The sequence below is a fragment of the Entelurus aequoreus genome, linkage group LG09 (assembly GCF_033978785.1).
Source record: "Entelurus aequoreus isolate RoL-2023_Sb linkage group LG09, RoL_Eaeq_v1.1, whole genome shotgun sequence".
In the NCBI taxonomy this organism is placed as follows: domain Eukaryota; kingdom Metazoa; phylum Chordata; class Actinopteri; order Syngnathiformes; family Syngnathidae; genus Entelurus; species Entelurus aequoreus.
This window is the reverse complement of record NC_084739.1, coordinates 43,089,931-43,110,913: the sequence shown is the minus strand read 5'-3', so window position 1 is coordinate 43,110,913 and position 20,983 is coordinate 43,089,931. Positions and strand designations below refer to the sequence as shown.

At 40.8% G+C, this 20,983-nt stretch overlaps 1 protein-coding gene across 1 annotated transcript in view; it reads right to left on the bottom strand.

Moving 5' to 3' along the window:
• The window catches only part of LOC133657450 (L-threonine ammonia-lyase), a 42,236-nt gene extending 30,396 nt beyond the window's left edge, over positions 1 to 11,840 (bottom strand). The window contains exons 1-3 of the mRNA XM_062058794.1: positions 11,565 to 11,840; positions 1,568 to 1,898; positions 1,372 to 1,488 (exon numbers count right to left, since the gene is read on the bottom strand). Coding sequence (XP_061914778.1) covers positions 1,372 to 1,488; positions 1,568 to 1,898; positions 11,565 to 11,680 — 564 coding nt within the window. The 5' untranslated portion in view covers positions 11,681 to 11,840. The remainder of the gene's footprint in view (positions 1 to 1,371; positions 1,489 to 1,567; positions 1,899 to 11,564) is intronic.
• Positions 11,841 to 20,983: the final 9,143 nt, after the last annotated feature.

Here is a 20,983-nt window from a genome sequence, read left to right as displayed (position 1 = left end):
TATTCAGCGCCTCTCCCGACAACCTCCCTTCTCCCGGCAAACTCCCGGTATTCAGCCGAAGCTGGAGGCCACGCCCCCTCCAGCTCAATGTGGACCTGAGTGGGGACAGCCGTTCTCACGTCCGCTGTCCCAGCAGCTTGCCTGCCCAATGACGTCATAACATCTATGGCTTTTAGAGAGTAGAGTGCACAACAAGCAGAGAGAGTTCTTGGTTTCTTATGTGGGTTTATTGTTAGGTAGTTTCATTAACGTCCTCCCAGCGCGGTAACAACACACAACAACAGCAGTCACGTTTAGTCTACTGTAAAGCAGTTCGTCTGCTGTAAACAGCAATGTTGTGACACTCTTAAACAGGACAATACTGCCACCTACCGGATAGCCTGTGCAGAACACTGAAATTCAAGTATGTCTTTTATTTATATGTATAATAAAATAAAAATAAAATATATATGTAGCTAGAATTCACTGAAAGTCAAGTATTTCATACATATATATATATATATATATATGTATATATATATATATATATATATATATATATATATATATATATATATATATATATATATGTGAAATACTTGATTTGGTGAATTCTAGCTGTAAATATACTCTCCTCTTAACCATGCCCTTGGCCACGCCCCAACCACGCCCCCCGCCCCAAACACGCCCCCCCCGCACAGGAGCATATGACCTTGCAGTTAGCAATGTCATTAGTGGAAATGTCAGCAACTGTTTGAAACTGACTACTGATACCTACAGGACTCAAGAACCAAACACAGTGTGAGCAGTCAGATTGTGTCTCTTAGTCTGAGCAATTCAATTGTTAAGTTTTTACTTGAATGTACTCATATAATTAGAGATGAAGTTGTAAAATCGTACAGTGCATACCTGGTTTAGCATTGACCACACACGACTTTTGTAAACGAGCAAAGGTCTTCATATGACTGACCAGAGAGATTCTCACAGCACCTGACCCAGTGGCAGAACAAGTCAGAGCCGGTCCGGGGGCTGGCCCCATGACGAGGCCCTCCTAAACCCAAATAATAAGGCTCATCCTAACATGATTTTACATCATACACATGCCTCTCTGGGTTTACTATTGACAAGATTTTTAGCCAGGCAGCCACCTGTACTGAAATTTGCATTTCCCAACTTGTATTCATTGTCTCGCTCTCGCTACAGCATCAGCATGTTCACAGGATGTAAACAAATCATTAAAGGGGATCTGAACTGGGGAGAGCCTCGCCTTTCCCAGCCCAGAGCCCAGGGAGTGGCCTGGCGGACACCCGCCCCCCTACACCTCCCATCCCCCTCTATAGGTCCGCCTCTGACCTGACCTTACAGACAGTAAGAGTTGATCCTCAGGCTTACCTGTGTGAGAGAGGAGAGCAGGTACAACGCTCCTCGTTCCTTCACTGAGCCTGTGTAGTGCAGGTGCTCCTTCTTTAGGTAGATTTCCATACCGTACTGTTTGGACAGCCGGGAGTACTGTGGAATGGCAAAGGTCAGGGGTCAGAATTCACATACCTTACACATCACTGCACACTGTGGTGTTGTGTTTGTTTACCGAGCAGGGTGTCTTCTGTATCCCTGACTGGATAGTGAAGGCGGCAGCGCTGATGTCCTCGAACCGCAGGTACTGTTCAGTCGGTCTGGGTACGATCCTGAACTCACTGACTCTTCGGGTTTTAGGCGGGTCCATTAGTATGATGACAGGTGCCTCTACCGCAACTCTGGTGTCACGGACCTTCACGTCACCGTTGACAAGTTCCTCCTCACCAAAGTCCTTCAGCCTCTCTGGTTCAATAAGGGTCGGTCTGCGACCCACAGCGCCATTACTGACCAGCCCTCCTTTGTAAGAGTTAGCTGGTTCTGCTGGGCCCAGACGCAGCTCCTCTCTAGGTGAAATAATTATATGCTAGATATTAACGTTCATTTAATCGAAATGAACATACACACAACTACATATTCTAAGTTGTCCATTGGTGTGAATGTGATTGTGAATGTTTGTTTGTCTATATGTGCCCTGTGATTGGCTGGTGTCCAAGTTGTACGCCAACAGTCAGCTGGGATAGGCTCCAACACACTTGTGACCCGAATGAGGGCAATTGGTATATATCTATTGCTATATTTGAACTCCAGAAATGTGTGGCATTCAAACTGTAGGATCATTAGGACTTTGACAAAAAAGCCAAGTCTACACACATAAGACATCACTGAGTTAGCAAGATCATACTGGCACTGTTATAAGATGTATTACCAGTGGGGGTGCCTTAGGAAAGTCCACTATTGGACAATTTAATTCGGAAGAGTCTGATGCGACTATCAACCATGCAGTGGAAATGTCAGGCTCCCTGGTAGGGAGGCGTCTACAGTCTGTGTTTTGGAAGGATGTTATGAGATGCGAGACGGGAAGCCCGTCAGGATGCGCCACAGTCGACACGGAATTCACAGTGCCACCATGTCCCTGAGGCGTGTTAAGCCTGCCGTCAGCCCTAGTGGGATTTGCCGGTAATTGGACACGGTGCGCACCGGTTTGAGGTGTAGCTTTGACCAGTTTGCTCGTGCAGGAGGTCTTCCTCCCTTTCCCGGGTTAACCTACGAAAACCTTCTTCCACTTTTTACTTCCTAGACATTCAAGTTTAATCGTCATCTCGGCGCTCTGCCAGTGCTGAAGCCGACCAAACCATCCAATCTCTATCTCTGCTTATTTGCTTATCGAACTGTTCAAGCTTTTTTTTTTTTTTAGCGTAAAGTGTTGCCAAAAAATTCTGGTTATTTGTGGGTTTAAATTGACAAACTGTCGACTGTCCAACGAAAATCTAATGTTTCAAGTTATTTTTATTAGTTAAAGACAGCCCAAATTACCAGTCAACATAGTATCTGAAGGTGAATGTTGGAAGTTTAACTGGATTGCATCGAACCGTAGATGTATATGCAAGATACGAAGAGCTGCGTTTTAGGGGAAAATTGGAGATCGGATCGGATATGTAGTATTGCTTGATTTGATTTTTTTTGACAAACAGTTAACAAATTGGCAATTAATAACTTTCTTTATGTTGAAGCATTGTGGGTAGGGCCGCTTACTACAACAATGTAAGCAAGAGTTATCCTTAGACTGAGACAAACTTATTTGATCCCAAGGGAAATTGTTTAATGTCAGTAAACATTTGCTAACCTGACTCTCGCCAGATCCTTGTAGTTCACTGAGCTCCACACATGGATCTGGGAGTTCTCAATAGGAGATGTATTTCAGAAGGCGGGGCCTTGTGAACAAATAATTGTATGTGATTGAATAAACCACTTGTCAGTTATCTTGAATGACGTGCTACTTCAGCCACTCACATCGAAATCAACCCGTGACGCTGATGAGACGCTGGCAAATCCAAACCTGGTCGGAAAAAGAGCCAAAACATCCTTGCCACCAATAAATGCCTTCAAAACCGTTCTCTGTTCATCTTTTAAAGAATTAATATTCGATAGATTCGACAAAACAGTTGCAACAGAATCAATGTCAGCACACGACGCAGCAAGGGCTGCATGCCACCATTGTTGTTTGAATCCAACAGTCGCTTCGGCGCTACGTCACATCTATGAAATCCATCTATGAAGGAGTTTGCAATGCCTTCGAGCCCATACCCTTGTTTGGAGCTCAGCAAACTACAAGGGTTTGGCGAGAGTCAGGTTATACATTCGCCCCCACACTTAAAATCTGATTAAGGGCCTGATCTACTAAAGGTTTGCGTGTATTAAAAAACGTGAAAACTTGATAGCACACGCAAAGCTGATCTACTAAACTAGTGTGCAGAGGATCGTGTCTGTTAAGTGAGCAAAATAAGGAGCACAATCCATTCATTGTGTCTGTCTTCATGAATATGAATGAGTTCAAACCCCGGCAGAGTCATACCAAAGACTATAAAAATGGGACCCATTACCTCCCTGCTTGGCACTCAGCATTAAGCGTGGGAATTGGGGTTTAAATCACCAAAATGATTCCAGGGCGCGGCCACCGCTGCTGCTCACTGCTCCCCTCACCTCCCAGGGGGTGGAACAAGGGGATGGGTCAAATGCAGAGGGTAATTTCACCACACTTAGTGTGTGTGTGACTATCAGTGGTACTTTAACTTTTTTTAATATGCGGAATATATTCTGAACATCAGAACGCTCACACTTCTGTAAGGAGAACATGCAAATATAATCATTTAGCACAAGTAGTGTGATCTATCAAGAATAAAACTGTTCTGTGCCGCTGTTTTGCGTCTTTATTTAATACGTCTAGGAAGGGTACGCGCTCTGACTGTTGTGCAGATATTGCCTGTGAGAAAGGGCGACATCGCGCTGCAGCTCCGTCTTACTGGTGAAAGACGCGTAGTACATGCAAAAACCCTAAGTTGAATAAGGTGGTGTGCAGTAGTTATCAATTGTACAAGCAGTGTTAGGAGATCACACGTGACACACCCACTAAAAGCACATGCAATTTCATAGTTTGTACACATTGTTTAGTGAGTGGTATTTGGATATTTGTGAATTAGGCCCTATGTGTTTTACAAGAAGAACGGGCATCTTGGTAATACTAACCTTTTCAAAATGTGCCAAGCTGCTGTCAAATACACTGAAAACACAACATACTTTATAGCTAATTCAAAACGTCAACATGGAGTGAGCGTAAACTACGATTCAAATCGCGTATTAATGATAAAGTATCTTAAATGTATGGTTTATGTTATGGTATGTGTGGTTGCTTGTCAATGGAGATGTACATTGTATCGGGTGAACACCAGAGATTGCCATCCCTACTGAATGTAGGCATGTTCTTAAAGTTGCAGTTTCATTTAAAAAAAAGTTACTTCGAAATTACCTAACTGACCTCATTTTTGGCATAAAACTGAATCAGAGTATACGCACACTCTTCAGTCTAAGATTAATTGATTCACCTTTCATGTCAACCCAGTTTCTATTCACTGTGATAGATTACATTTCTGAGTCAACTTGTGATTCATTCATTTTTCACTTCTTTTCTTCACGCCAACGATTAAAGTGGCAATTAAGCCCCAAAAAACGCGAAGTTTGATAGATTGCAGCTCTGTAAATTGGGTTCAAATATAAGCCAAAGTTCCTTTAAAGTCCAGTTTCATCTCATGGTATCTGACTGTAATTAAACTTTAATAAGAAAAGCATTTATAAGAAACGTCAGACGTGGCTGCTTCTGCAATGCCTACCATACTTAGTCAGGAGGCCCTTTACACAGTAATAACATAATAATAGGCTTACATTCTCTGGAGATTAACCCTGTCACCTAGACGCTAAAGAAGATCACATTTGGTTAACGGCAAGGTTTGGATCTTTGTGTACGTGTGTATTGTGGGGCTTGTCCACTCAAGTTAAGCTGTTAGGTTGAGAGGAAAGTATGATTTATTTTACACACAAGCTTTGGAAAGTTGCAATGTTGCGTCTTACATTTAGAAGCCTCCAAGTGGAATAGACTTCTGAAACAGACTGTTATTTACACCACAATGTTCTGACCTTTCACTCTGTCATCCGACTCTATGATTGCCCTCTGTCCTACTTATCAGAGGATCGCAGTCCATTATTCCGTAACACTGTACCCTCGTAAACAACACAGTGAAAGGACGAGCACAAGGTTACAGCTTTGATTAGTCCAGTAGTTCCAACTTTCCAAAAATGTATTAACTAACAAGTATTCAGAATCTGTTTATTAACCAGTTTGGCAATGTTTTACATTGACATAATATATTTAACCTGTTACTCTTTCAGTAACAACAACTAAAAAGACATTGGCAAATAGTGAACACACACCTAACTATATTAATCAGGTAATAATAATAATAATAATAATAATAATAATAGATTGTATTTGTAAAAAGCACTTTACGTTGAACAAACAACCTCAAAGTGCCACAGTGTTAACAAAAATAAAAATCAATTAGTAATAATAATAATAATAATAAAAGATAATAAAAATAAATAAAATATAAAACTAGAAACAGCCCAATAGCTAGAACCAGCATGCATATCTATAAAAAGGCTTTTTTTAAAAGATGGGTTTTTAAGCCTTTTTTAAAAGCATCCACCCTCAGGTGGTCAGGGAGATCATTCCACAGACTGGGAGCAGCAGAGCAGAAAGCCCGATCTCCCATAGTAGTAGCTATTCAGCTGTATATACAAAACCCAAAACCAGTGAAGTTGGCACATTGTCTAAATCATAAATAAAAACAGAATACAATGATTTGCAAATCTGTTTAAATTTATATTCAATTGAATACATTGCAAAGACAAGATATTTAATGTTGGAACTGAGAAACTTAATTTATTTTTTCAAATAATCATTAATTTAGAATTTAATGGCAGCAACACATTGCAAATAAGTTGGTACAGGGGAATTTTTACCACTGTGTTACATGGCCTTTCCTTTTCACAACACTTGGGAATTGAGGAGACCAATTTTTGAAGCTTTTCAGGTGGAATTATTTCCCATTCTTGCTTGATGTACAGCTTAAGTTGTTCGTGTTTTAGGCTTCATAATGCGCCACACATTTTCAATGGGAGACAGGTCTGGACTACAGGCAGGCCAGTCTAGTACCCACACTCTTTTACTATGAAGTCACGCTGTTCTAACATGTGGCTTGGCATTGTCTTGCTGAAATAAGCAGGGGCGTCCATGAAAAAGACGTTGCTTGGATGGCAACATACAGTATGTTGCTCCAAAACCTGTATGTACGTTTCAGAATTAATGGTGCCTTCACAGATGTGTAAGTTACCCATGCCTTGGGCACTAATACACCCCCATACCATCATAGATGCTGGCTTTTGAACTTTGCACCAGTCCAGCTGGTTATTTTTCTCTTTGTCCGGAGGACACGACGTCCACAGTTTCCAAAAACGATTTGAAATGTGGACTCGTCAGACCACAGAACACTTTTCCACTTTGCATCAGTCCATCTTAGATGAGCTCGGGCCCAGCGAAGCCGGCAGCATTTCTGGGTGTTGTTGATAAATGGCTTTAGCTTTGCATAGTAGAGTTTTAACTTGCACTTACAGATGTAGCGACCAACTGTAGTTACTGACAGTGGTTTCCTGAAGTGTTCCTGAGCCCGTGTGGTGATATCCTTTACACACTGATGTTGGTTTTTGATGCAGTACCGCCTGAGGGATCAAAGATCACGGGCATTTAATGTTGGTTTTCGGCCTTGCCGCTTATGTACAGTGATTTCTCCAGATCCTCTGAACATTTTGATGATATTACAGACCGTAGATGGTGAAATCCCTAAATTCCTTGCAATAGCTCGTTGAGAAATGTTGTTCTTAAACTATTGGACAATTTTCTCACGCATTTGTTCACAAAGTGGTGACCCTCGCCCCATCCTTGTTTGTGAATGACTGAGCATTTCATGGAAGCCGCTTTTATACCCAATTATGGCACCCACCTGTAATTGATTGATTGAGACTTTTATTAGTAGGTTGCACAGTGAAGTACATATTCCGTACAATTGACCGCTAAATGGTAACACCCGAATAAGTTTTTCAACTTGTTTAAGTCGGGGTCCACTTAAATTGATTCATGATACAGATATATACTATCAGATATATACTATCATAATACAGTCACCTGTTCCCAATTAGCATGTTTACAAATTCCAAATAAGTGTTTGATGAGCATTCCTCAACTTCCTCAGTCTTTATTGCCACTTGTGCCAGCTTTTTTGAAACATGTTGCAGGCATAAAATTCCAAATGAGCTAATCTTTTCAAAAAATAACAAAGTTTACCAGTTTGAAAGTTAAGTATCTTGTCTTTGCAGTCTATTCAATTGAATATAGGTTGAAAAGGATTTGCAAATCATTGTATTCTGTTCTTATTTACGATTTACACAACGTGCCAACTTCACAACTTCACTGGTTTTGGGTTTTGTATTACGATAGTGTCACTTTTAAATAAATATCACTTTTTGACAGGTATAAATAGTAGTAGTGTATTGATATTTTTTAAATCTGTTGTAAGCAAAACTGTATTGGGGCGGTGTGGCTCGGTTGTTAGAACAGTCGTGCTAACAACTTGCTTCTGCCATCCTAGTCACCGCAGTTGTGTCCTTGGGCAAGATACTTTACCCACCTGCTACCAGTGCCACCCACACTGGTTTAAATGTAACTTAGATAATGGCTTTCACTATGTCAAGCGCTTTGAGAGAAAAGCGCTATATAAATATATTTCACTTCACTATTTGTTGCTTGCATTTCATAATTATGTCTGTATGAAATCAGTGTGGAATCGAAACCCATATTACATACTACTGCATACTTGCCAACCCTCCCGATTTTCCCGGGAGACTCCCGAATTTCAGTGCCCCTCCTGAAAATCTCCCGGGGCAACCATTCTCCCGAATTTCTCACGATTTCCACCCGGACAACAATTTTGGGGGCATACCTTCAAGACACTGCCTTTAACGTCCTCTCTCACCTGAAACCTTCACCCCTTAACAGCCGAATGCTGTCCAGGCGTCCTCCATATTAACAGTGTACCGGCCCAGTCACATAATAATGTGGCGTTAGACAGGTTTAACAATGGTCTTTACTCGAAGATGTCAAGATTTGCTGACACGTTGTATGATCTTTTAACTGGTTTAATGATAACGCAAGGCATACTTGGTCAACAGCCATACATGTCACACTGTCACAACTTTAACACTGTTACAAATATGCGTCACACTGTGAACCCACACCAAACAAGAATGACAAACACATTTCGGGAGAACATCCGCACCGTAACACAACATAAACACAACAGAACAAATACCCAGAATCCCTTGCAGCACTAACTCTTCCGGGACGCTACAATAACATCTATGGCTTTTGGAGCTCAGTGCACAACTGCACACACAACAAGAAGGAGACAAAGCAGAAGAACGTAGAAGAGACATGGAGACGACGAGTAATTAGAAATATGCTTGCAAGTTCCAAAATGATTGGAAAAAATAATTTCATTTCATCCAGAAAAGCTCGAAGAGTAAGGGGTATGCTGCCTGCACCTCAACCCCGCCCCCCCCCAACCCCGCCCCCGCAACCACGCCCCCCCCATCTCCCGAATTCGGAGGTCTCAAGGTTGGCAAGTATGCTACTGGCACATTTCTGTTGCTGTACTCATCTTGGTTTGACGTGGTTTGTTTTTAACAAAACAATAGTACTGTTAGTTGTCAGGGTGACAACAATGGGGGGGATGAGGATCTCCTGTATTTGTTGTAATTCTTTGTAAAGAAATTGTCATGTGGCTGTTGGGCAGTTTACTTTAATTAAAAAGGATTTTGAAAGCAGCAAGAAAACAGGACAGTGGAGATTATGCAATCACTGCAGCGTCCACAGTTAAATGGGTCGTTTTCAACTAGCTCAAAGTTACATTTATTTAAACCAAAACATATAACAAGAACACCACTAGTTATCTTATGTTACGATTAGTAGTTTAACGGAACACATATTTGTTTTGACCGTCTATATGTTTCACAATGACTAATTATATTGAATAAAAATTGCTGGAAGGCCAGAGGAAAATGTTTGGCATTCATGCTTGTCACGGCTGCCTCATACTCAAAGTGAGGCGCATGCACAAACACAAAAGCAGTCTCAGAAAAGCAACTAACAGTTTTCAGTGATGTTGTTGTTATGATAGAATACACATTCAATGACTAACCAAATCGCTTTCATTGGTGAACAACACACAAAGCTAATGTGTGTGTTACGCACAAACGTAGTTGAAAGCCGTAAGAGGGCGTTATATAATATTTAAAACACATTGGAAAGTTCGTGCCCTCTAGGCATCCGAGGAAAGCAATTCAACTGTGACACCATTGCAAAAAGGGGGAGAGACTAACATTTTTGCAGCGTATTAAATATAAAATAAACACTCGAGCGCTCCTTTTGTATAGAGGAATTTGGACCAGTTTAAACACATTGGCAGATACTTGCTCAGACATCTGAACCTCCTAAAGGCCAACATCATGGGCGCCCCTCCTCATACGCAGACCGCGCGCCGTGCACAAGGCCTTGCCATCCATGAGGAATGAGGTGTAAAATGTCAATGGATGAATGACCGAGCGCTTCATATGACATTTTACCACAAACTGATTCCTAGCCACTTTCTGCTCCATCACTGTTAAGAATGTAATAACAAATTTCCCTGACAAAGTCATCGGCCTCCGTGGCGCGCAGCATTAATGTACTGGTTTTGTTATCCAGATGTACCGTGTTTGATCATCAGGGGGAAATTTGGGAAAAAGGTTTGCTAATGTATTTTTTAATCATGTTAAATCTGTTTTGTGTTTTTACTTTCAAAATAACTCTTAATTAGGTCCAAAATATGCACCTACTTTGTATAGAATTCTGCTTAATTTAGTCAGAGTAGGCCCAGGCCAGCATCCACTTAAATTTAGCTTAAAAGTGCTTTTTTTAACGAAATATGTAACTCTGACAAAAATAAATTTACCAAAAATATAAACACCATGGAGAATTCTGTTTCTCAAAATATGAATAATAGTGAAGGGGGAATTCCGGCCCTCCTTCCCTAGATTTCTGGAAATGTGGCCCCTGGAACAAGTGAGTTGAAAAACCCTGGCCCAAAGGTTGCACACAGGCCCTCTAAGGCACAACAAGAAGGTAATCTAATGTTAGCATGTTTGTTAGTGTCCTTTCTTAAGGTGTGTGTCTTCAAATGTTAAATTGTTTAATTAGTTTATGTTAATGGTAATATTTTACACTCTTTAATTAAACTAAATGTTTTGATAGCGGTGGTTGATGTCACCCAGACCAGGTACTAGAAGGTCGCATCTTCTAGTGCCCGAGAAGTGAGTAGAACCCAGATGGTATCGTGTAGTGGAAAAAGATAATATACACATCATACATTTCTCTTAATTTTGAAAGTAACCTTAATCAAACCTCTAAACTGAGGCGTAGAAACATGTCCACTGCAGTCAAGGGAATATCCAACTGTGTTGTCAATTAAAGTGTTAATAAGATGAATACATTCAGCAATGAAACTCAAGACATCTGCATCAAGACAATTTACCTGGTGACAAGGAGGAGAACACAATAGAGGGCCACACGAAGGAGAATATCTACCAGGACATCAAAGGATGGAAGGAACTCTTTTCTACAGGGGATTGGGGGTGTAGAAGATGGACAGATGCAGGGAGATATTGCTGCTAGCGACTTGGAAGGATGGTGAGACGTTTTGGGGGCAGATATCTGCGGCGAAAGATAGTTTTTGGAAGGAAGTTTGGATGTTCTTGGTTTGGAAACCAGAGCAGCCAAAACTGGATTTGGAAGACAAGCTGATTGTTTTGTCCATCCTCTTTTGCCATGTGGAGTGTTTGTTGGAGGGAGCTGTAGGAGTGGAGGAGAAACAGGGAGAGGGACTGAAGATGCTACTGAGCTTAAACTGGGAGTCTTCCCCTTGCTTTGGGGTGGAGGTTGATTTTTGTCCCAAAGATGGGATTTTGCTACTAGGTTGGTGTGAATAGAGGAGAGCTCTGATGGGTCAGGGTCACTACATGTTTCCCACCTCTGCCAGAAGGGGTCTTTTTCCTCGCTGTCTTTAAGTGCAGGCTTTGGTGAAAACAATCGTTCCAGTCGCTCATTTAAGTAGCTTGAGTAAAATAACTGGGCGGCAAAATTCATCCTGATGGAAGCAGTGTCCTCTCAGAATCCAAACTTCTCTCTGTGTGTGACTTCTCCTCAGCTTTTGAGGTGTGGGATACTTCGCAGTGCTGCTCCCACGGTCCAATGTCCACAGACAGAGTTCCCGAACTCTTTCCTGGCTAAGAGGCTATTTAGAAAGGGATTATGCAGGGACACATGGACAGTGACTCGGAGTGTCTCTCTGGTGGTTTGGCCCCTCCCAGGACTCTATTCCTGGCCCAGACCAGGATTACATCCCTTTTCTGTGACGTAGAGCAAATCAGACGGTCTAAGGGGATAGATGCAGACTTAGGGTTTATCTAAGGAGCAGTGATCCAGAGACACAACCACATAGGGGAGATATCTGTAAGTTGGGATGTGTTAGATAGGCCATAGGTGAAGTCAATGGGAAATGAGAATAATCAACTTTTGTAATATGTCTACCTTCATGTGTTAAGCCTATAATTAAGGTAAAAGCTGCTCAGAGGATCATCTGTACGTAACTATTTATGCAGATCCATGATCTGAACCGTCAATGCTGGCATCTGTACAACACTGAAGCGGGATGTTTTTCAGGAACAGTTAAGCTTCCAAGTGACCACCAAGGTTTTGACAACACTACTCAATTAGCATGACTAAGAAATAACAACAGACTTCTGTGGAGAAAGGAAGAAGGTTTGGTATGATTAAAAAACAAACTCTTGTGAAATTTCCCAAACAATGCAGCTCTTTGATGAGTTTATTTCAATATTTTCATACCCTCCATCCATCCATTTTCTACCGCTTGTCCCTTTCAGGGTCGCGGGGGCTGCTGGAGCCTATCTCAGCTGCATTCGGGCGGAAGGCGGGGTACACCCACTTCAGGAATACTTATCTTGTAAACACGATACAAAGATTGGGTTGATGCAATACAGAGATGATTGTGACATGCAAGTTGTTAGTCACAAGAAGGCTTGGCAGAAAACAATACTCTAAAGCAGGGGTGTCAAACTCAAATACAGAGTGGGCCAAAATTTAAAACTGAACAAAGCCGTGGGCCAAGGTTGAACAAATTAACCTTTTTGATAGGGGCCCAAACAAGTTTTGCATTAAATATTGAACAAGCAAGGATTATATAACTTTATAGTGACATGCAAAATCGAGTTTCAAATAATAATAATAATAAAAAAATATCAATGGCATATCAAATACAATTTAAATAAAAATGTAATGCCTCTTTTCTATTTGCAGCCTTCTGAGGTAAATATCAACATTAACTTTTTCCACAGGCTAATACATTTGAAAATAAAATAATGAATAAACCAACTATTCTGGACTTTAAACTGCTCAGTTTGCAACACACTGATCTAATCGGATGTGCCCAAGCCAGATACCTGCCATCTTTTCTGGGATGCTAGTTCATTAATGTCGGGGCTCAGGCTTTGAGCTGAGGCAACCTTCATTATCAAACGAAGGTGTTCATCAGTCATTATATCTCGTAGTCCACAGTCTTGGGGGCGTGCCTTACAGGCACTGCTTTTAACGTCCTCTACGAGCTGTCGTCACGACCGCTTTTCATCCATTCTAACAACTTGCCGGCATAGTCACAAGATATGAGCCGCTTCTGTACGCACACATACGCAAATGCAACACATCCTTGATCAACAGCGATACAGTTTACACTGAGAGTGACCGTATAAGTAACTTTAACATTGTTAGAAATATACGCCACACTGTGAATCCACACCAAACAAGAATGACAAACACATTTTGGGAGAACATCCGCACCGTAACACAACATAAACACAACAGAACAAATACCCAGAACCCTTTGCAGCCCCCCCCCCCCCCCCCCACACACACACACACACTCCTTGTAGCGTCCCGGAAGAGTTAGTGCTGCAAAGGGTTCTGGGTATTTGTTCTGTTGTTATATGTTGTGTTACGGTACGGATGTTCTCCCGAAATGTGTTTGTCATTTTTGTTTAGTGTAGATTCACAGTGTGGCCGCCACAATGTGGCGTATATTTCTAACAATGTTAAAGTTTTTTATACGGGCACCCTCAGTGTAACCTGTATCGCTGAAGATCAAGTATGCGTTGCATTCACTTCTGTGTGCGTGCCAAAGCCGCACATATTACATGACTGGGCCAGCACTCGTTGGACTGGACGAAAAGGGGACGTGACGATTTTCGGGAGGGGCACTGAAATTTGGGACTCTCCCGGGAGGGTTGGCAAATATGAGAATTAGCGGTGAACGCGGTGTACCGCGGCACCGCCGCTGTATATAATCGGCGGGCAGCTCTAGTATTAATTTGATATAGCCTCAAGGGCCAAGTGAAATTACACGGCGGACCAAATTTGGCCTGCGGGCCAGAGTTTGACACCCATGCTCTAAAGTTATAGTAACCATGAAACTGGTAATGGTTTTGGGACATCGGTACAGTGGTGCACATTACTGCCTCACAGACCAGAGAAGGCTTGGGAGCTGGGATTGAATCTTTGTGAATTCCAAAAACACAAATGCTGGTTTAACTGAAGATTGCTGATAAATATAAATGATAAATATGACATAATGTGTCAGCTATATGATTGGTGATCAGTCCAGGGTGTACTCTGCTTCTTTCCCAGTCAATCTGTCAATGTTCAGTCAGGTCAACCCAAAATGACAAGAGGTGGATAACCTTGATCATTTTACAGACTGACCAACATTTTTACACAAAGGACTCTTTTCAGCAATTGTCAGTCATCTGCATCAGTGTCCTGCTGTGGATGTTAATCTCAGGTATCCTGTTGTACGGCTAATTAAATATTGGAAACCCTTTTTGCAATCGTGCCATGGGGCGCGGCATGGCATAGTAGAGCGGCCGTGCCAGAAACCTGAGGGTTGCAGGTTCGCTCCCCGCCTCTTGCCATCCAAATTACTGTCGTTGTGTCCTTGGGCAGGACACTTAACCCTCGCCCCCAGTCCCGCTCACACTGGTGAATGAATGATGAATGATAGATGGTGGTCGGAGGGGCCATAGGCGCAAACTGGCAGCCACGCTTCCATCAGTCCACCCCAGGGCAGCTGTGGCTATGAAAGTAGCTTACCACCAACAGGTGTGAATGAATGATGGGTTCTCACTTCTCTGTGAAGCGCTTTCAGTGTCTACAAAAGCGCTATATAAATCTAAACCATTATTATTATTATACCATACCACCAGCAGCTCTAACAAGGGCAGAAAAATGAAGGACTCAGATGCCCAAATGTGCAAGACAATACATATCTTAGATTATGTAATTGAAGACAAACATGCCTCATAGGTTGTCAACAGGCCGCTGTACTGACTATGACCAGCACCATTCATCTATTGAACACCAGTTAGCAGCACACAGTGAAGATGCAACTTCAGGGTGCCAGACTTTATGGAAGGCAAAATACCTCAGATTTGGACTCAATTGTCCACAATACCCTCGTTTAGTATTTCAGTGTCTTTTTCTTTTGCAAGCCATTCTCAGATAAAGCTTTTTCTTGGCAATTCAGCCATGAAGTCCAGCCAATAAGAATATTATGCTGTTCAAAATAATGCAGAGTGATGTTCAATTAGTGAGATCATTAATTCTGTGAAAAACAGATGTCAAACAGGTGGCCTGTATTCAAAGACAAAGGCGGTTGGATGGAATTCCTATGGTGGCTGAGAAACGGCACAACACAACATAAAGCCACAACACAACAACTTTCAGCCACAACATAACAACTGTCAGATACTGCACGAGTGCAAACGCCACAATACAAAAACTAAAAGCCAAAACATAGCAAATTTAAGCCACAACATAGCAATTTTCAGCCACAACACAACAAATTAAAGCCAAAACAAAACTACTTTAAGCCACATCATAACAACCTTCAGCTTCAGCATGGGAGCAAACACCATAACAAAACAACTTTAAGCCTAAACACAACAACTTTAAGCCTAAACATGACAACCTCCAGCTCCAGCATGGGTGCATACACTACAACACAACAACTTTAAGCCTAAACATGACATTTTCCAGTTACAGCACGGGTGCATACACCACAATACAACAACTTAAATCCAAAACACATCAATTTTAAGCCACAACATAACAACTTTCAGCCACAACACAACAACTTTCAGCTACAGCACAAATGCCAACGCCACAACACAACATCTTACAGTGTTTTCAGCGGCTAACAAGCGTTTTTCTAACCAGTTGACACATTTACACAATTAGCACAGAATTGGTCTTTTGTGACCATACCATTCACACATTTTAATGTCGTTTTCACACAATATGCAGTCAGTGAACACATTTCCACAATGCTTACATTTTCTTAACAGACAAGCTATACCTCCAAACAAAATTATGGATTGTTTTTGTATTATTTACAAATGTTAACACACAACATCCCACAATTGCAAACACAATATTCCAAACCTTAGATACAGTATAAAAACCTCTGCTTCTGTAATACAGTAATATCAGTTCTAAAACAATATATCCCAGCTGATAATACTGTAACATCAGATGCGATGTGGATGAAAACTTGTGGCCTTACCCTGAAGATCGCAGGGATTAGATACTGTAAAGGAATTTTGTGCTTTTTTTTAGTTCTCCCTTTTTACTGGGCTTTTTGCTGTTGCTTTTTTGTTCATGGATATTTTGTTAACTTTACTGTAAACAATACTGTAAAACGTTTTCTGTTGTATCATACTGTAAACAGTATTTCTACTATACCTCCTGTAGTAAACAGTAAAGAAAAAAAAACTGATTCGCTTTTTACTCGAATGCTTTTGAATGTGAACATTACATGTGGATATACAGTTCCCAACCAAAAAAATAGGCGTAAAAAACTGTGGATTGCATGTTTTGCATGCAAATACCTGTAAAACTGAAACATAAATGTCTATGCAGTTTTTGTAATGTCCACAATAGCCAGTATTTTGAAACCTGGTGTACTTTGATTGGCTGCATGTTCCTTGTGAAGTGAAAACAAGTTATTCTTTGAAAGAATAATTTCATTTTGAGTCAGATGTCCAGTGTTTTGGTAAAGTTAATGTGTGCAGAGAAAGATGTCTTCTATTTTGAAATGAAGAGTTAGTATATAGTTAACAAAATGTGCTTTTGAGAAGAAAATGATCTATTTGGCCAATTGTGTTTTGTAGGTGTAAGTCTGTGTTAAGAGTTTAGTAAAAGTATTTTAAGTATAGGTAAGCGCTTGTTAGCGATGGAAAAAAACTGTAACAGAGCAGCTATATCTTAAAACAAAATTATGGATTGTTTTTGTGTAGTTTATGAATGTTAACACACAACATCCCACAATAGTGAAAACAATATTCCAAACCTTAGATACACTATAAAATCTCTGTTTCCGCAATGATATCAGTTAAAAAACAATACATCTCAGTTGATCATAAACAATTGAATAATTGACACACAGCTGATTTACAGTATGTTGGGTAAATTGAGCCAACCACAGCTAATTCCAGTCTGGTTTATACTCGGTGGCAGTAGTCAGGAGGACTTTGAGAAGTGATGGTTTTGGAATCAGACAAAGAAAAAGACAACACTGTAATGTCTGGACAAAGAAGAGTAAGAGCAAGAGGCCCAAGGAGAAGAGGAGGCCCAAGGAGAGGGAAAGGTAGAGTTGTAAGAATGTGTGGTGGTGGCATTCCAAGGGCTGCAAGAACAGCAGTCATTGATGAAATTGGTGCCACAATCATTGACCATGTAATCAACCACGGTCTTTCACTAAGAGAGGCTGGGGAAAGAGTGCAGGCAATTTGAGGCGGTCAACGGTTGCCTCCATTATATGCTATATGCTATATCTTTCAACAAACCAACAATTACTGTAAGCACGATATTGCATTTTACATGGATTGTTTCTATGCTCACTTGACATGTCAATAAGGCCATACAGTAATACATATCTGGGTTTTTCGGTGTTGTTGTTTCATGGATATTTTGTTCACCGTAAGCAGTACTGTAAAATGTTTTCTGTTCCTACTGTACCTCCTGTAGTAACAGTAAAGGAAAACAATGATTGGATTTTTACTGGAATGTTTTTGACTATGAACATTCCATGTAGACATACAGTCCCCAAACAAGAAATGTAATCTAAAAATGGTGGAAACGTAAACATCTATGCAGTTTTTGTAATGTCAACAATAGCCAGTATTTTGAAACCTGGTGTACTTTGATTGACTGTATGTACCCTGTGAAGTGAAAGCAAGTATTATTCTTTGACAGCATAATTTTATCATGAGTCAGATTTCCAGTGTTTTTAAAATCAAGTATTACTGTAGTATATCCATCCATCCATCCATCCATCCATTGTCTACCGCTTGTCCCTTTTGGGGTCGCGGGGGGTGCTGGAGTCTATCTCAGCTGCATCCGGGCGGAAGGCGGGGTACACCCTGGACAAGTCGCCACCTCATCACAGGGCCAACACAGATATTAAACGAAATGTGTTTTTTTAGAAGAAAATTATCCGTTAGGTTAATTGTGTTTTGTAGGTGTGAGTCTGTGTTAAGAGTTTAGAAAAGGTATCTGAAGTATGGATAAGCGCTTGTTAGCGATTGAAAAAAAACTGTAAGACAAAACACAACAATGTTAAGACACAACATAACAACTTTAAGCCACAACGGAAGCGACTGTGGACCAAGTATTACCGACGGGCCAAGCTGCTGATGTGGAAAGTTGAAAAGGTTTTAATGAATATGGTTGGGAAAGTAAGTCAAACTAAATTATTGTGATTGATTTCACTTTCTGACTATCACAAATGATCAATAATGTACTTTTCAAAGTATCTCTTTCTGACGTTATCCCACTTTGGTTGTGTCCGTCACTTAGGTTGTGGCTTGGAGTTGTTGTGTTGTGGCTTAATGTTGTTGTGTTGTGGTGTTTGTATTTGTTGTGGATTTTGCAATAGTGCTGTTGTTGAAAGTTGTTGTGGTGTGGCTTTAAGTTGTTGTGTTGTAGCTTTATGTTGTTGTGTTCTGGCGTCTGTATATGTTGTGCATTTTGCAATCGTGCTGTAGTTGAACGTTATTGTGTTGTAGCTTTATGTTTGTGCTGTAGCTTTATGTTGTTGTGTTTGGGTATGTTATGGATTTTGCAATTGTACTGTAGTTGAAAGTTGTTGTGTTGTAGCTTTATGTTTATGTGCTGTAGCTTTATGTTGTTGTGTTGTGTTGTATAGCTTTATGTTGTTGTGGTGTTTGTTGTAGATCTTGCAATTGTCTCTCCAGCTGAATGTTGTTGTGTTGTGGCTTTATTTTGTGTTATTGTAGCTTCATGTTGTTGTGTTGCGTTTGCATTTGTCGGGACGGTTGCATATGTCGAGACCTTTCTTGGACACTGTACAGTTGCCTATAACAATGTGTAAAATGGGTCATTACAGACGTTCAGTAAAACATATGTTGAATAAGAAAGGGAGAAACTACAAATGGGTGCAGAAAATGTGAGACAGCTCAGATAATATGATTTCAAATACTTTAAAATAGTAACCAAAACCTGAGAAACAAACTAGTACCCCAATGGGTCAAAGGACAGCCAAATTGCAAGTGTATTAGCCAATGATCAGCACCAAGTAGATCGGACAACGTCTAAAGTTACGTGTGAGTATTGGAACAATGTGCTTAAGAGGTTAAAATTTACCAAACAACACATTGGCTGACCTAAAGAGAAATGGTGCTACATTTTGTAGACTGATGAAAGCAAGATCTTTCTTTTTGAGTCAAGGGTCCGCAGACTGTATGACAGTAAATACAGTGAAGCTTGGTGGTACAAGAAACGTCATATGGGGATGTTTCTCATGCCATACTGTTGGGTCTATTCGTCACATACTAGCAATCACGGATCACTTAGAAAACATCCAAATACTCTCAACAATCCACAACACAGCAGTAAGTGTGCAGTATCTTGGTTACAGATCAACAAGATTAACATTATGGAGGGCCTGGTCAGTCCCTTGTGATTTTTTTTTTTTTCACACATTTGCATTACAAAATATGGAAAACCTCCTGGGGAGTTTCAGAAAAAAGGAAACACACTGTTCATTAGGTTTGAATAATACATTTCCTATTCGTCCAGCTGCTAATTTCCAATACCAATCATCCATGAGTGAGATTGGCCAATACAAATAGTCCAATCACACATGTATTAAAGGAGCCATATGTAATAATTTCATGTCAAGTCATCATAAATGGCCCTTATATTTCAAAAGGCATTAATGAATCATGTTATTTTTTAACCCTTGTGTGGTGTTCGGGTCTGTGGGACCCGTTTTAGATTTGTATTAAAAGAAAAATGATACAATTATTTAATTTTTCAAACTGAGACTTACTGGCTTTGGCTCAATTTCTGTGAAGAACATATATCAGAATACATATTTAATGAACACACACCATACACCCCCCCTACACATTTCTATTACATATAAGATGTTCGGGTCCACTGGATAATAGAAGTGTGGAAATTTATGTTCTGTGTACCACACGCACGCACGCACGCACGCACCCACACACACACACACACACACACACACACACACACACACACACACACACACACACACACACACACACACACACACACACACACACACACACACACACACACACACACACACACACACACACACACACACACACACACACAGCAGGCCTAGACAGGAGGAGGACAGAGTGTAGGTACACAGAACATCAGAGGGTCAAATGTGCGAGAAAATGAGAGCAGACAGTGTTGACAAACGATGTTGCAACATTGTGTGGGAACCGCAGGTGCAGAAACACAAAAGAAGAACCCCTGTGGGATGCAGAAACTGGCAGAGACATTTCCATGCAACGTTCATATTGTTGTTACTCAGCCAGTGTTTGTGGGTCTTAGACTTAGACTTAGACTTACTTTTTATTGTCATTCAAATTTGAACTTTGCAGTAAAGATAAGAACGCAATTGTGTTGCATTAGCTCATAGTAGTGCAGGATAAAAGAGCAAAAAGGTGCAGATATAAATAAATAGATTACTGTACAGATAAATATATTGCACTTTTGCATATGCATCCACGTTTATGGATGTATGTTGTATTGTCTTTATATTCCAGTGAGTTAATCCATTTTTGGGGATTATTATGATGCGTTCAAGAGTCTTACAGCCTGAGGGAAGAAGCTGTTACAGAACCTGGAGGTTCTGCTACGGAGGCTGCGGAACCTCTTTCTAGAGTCCAGCAGTGAAAACAGTCCTTGGTGGGGATGGGACGAGTCTCTGCAGATTTTCTGAGCCCTGGTCAGTCAGCGTCTTTTTGCGATCTCCTGAAT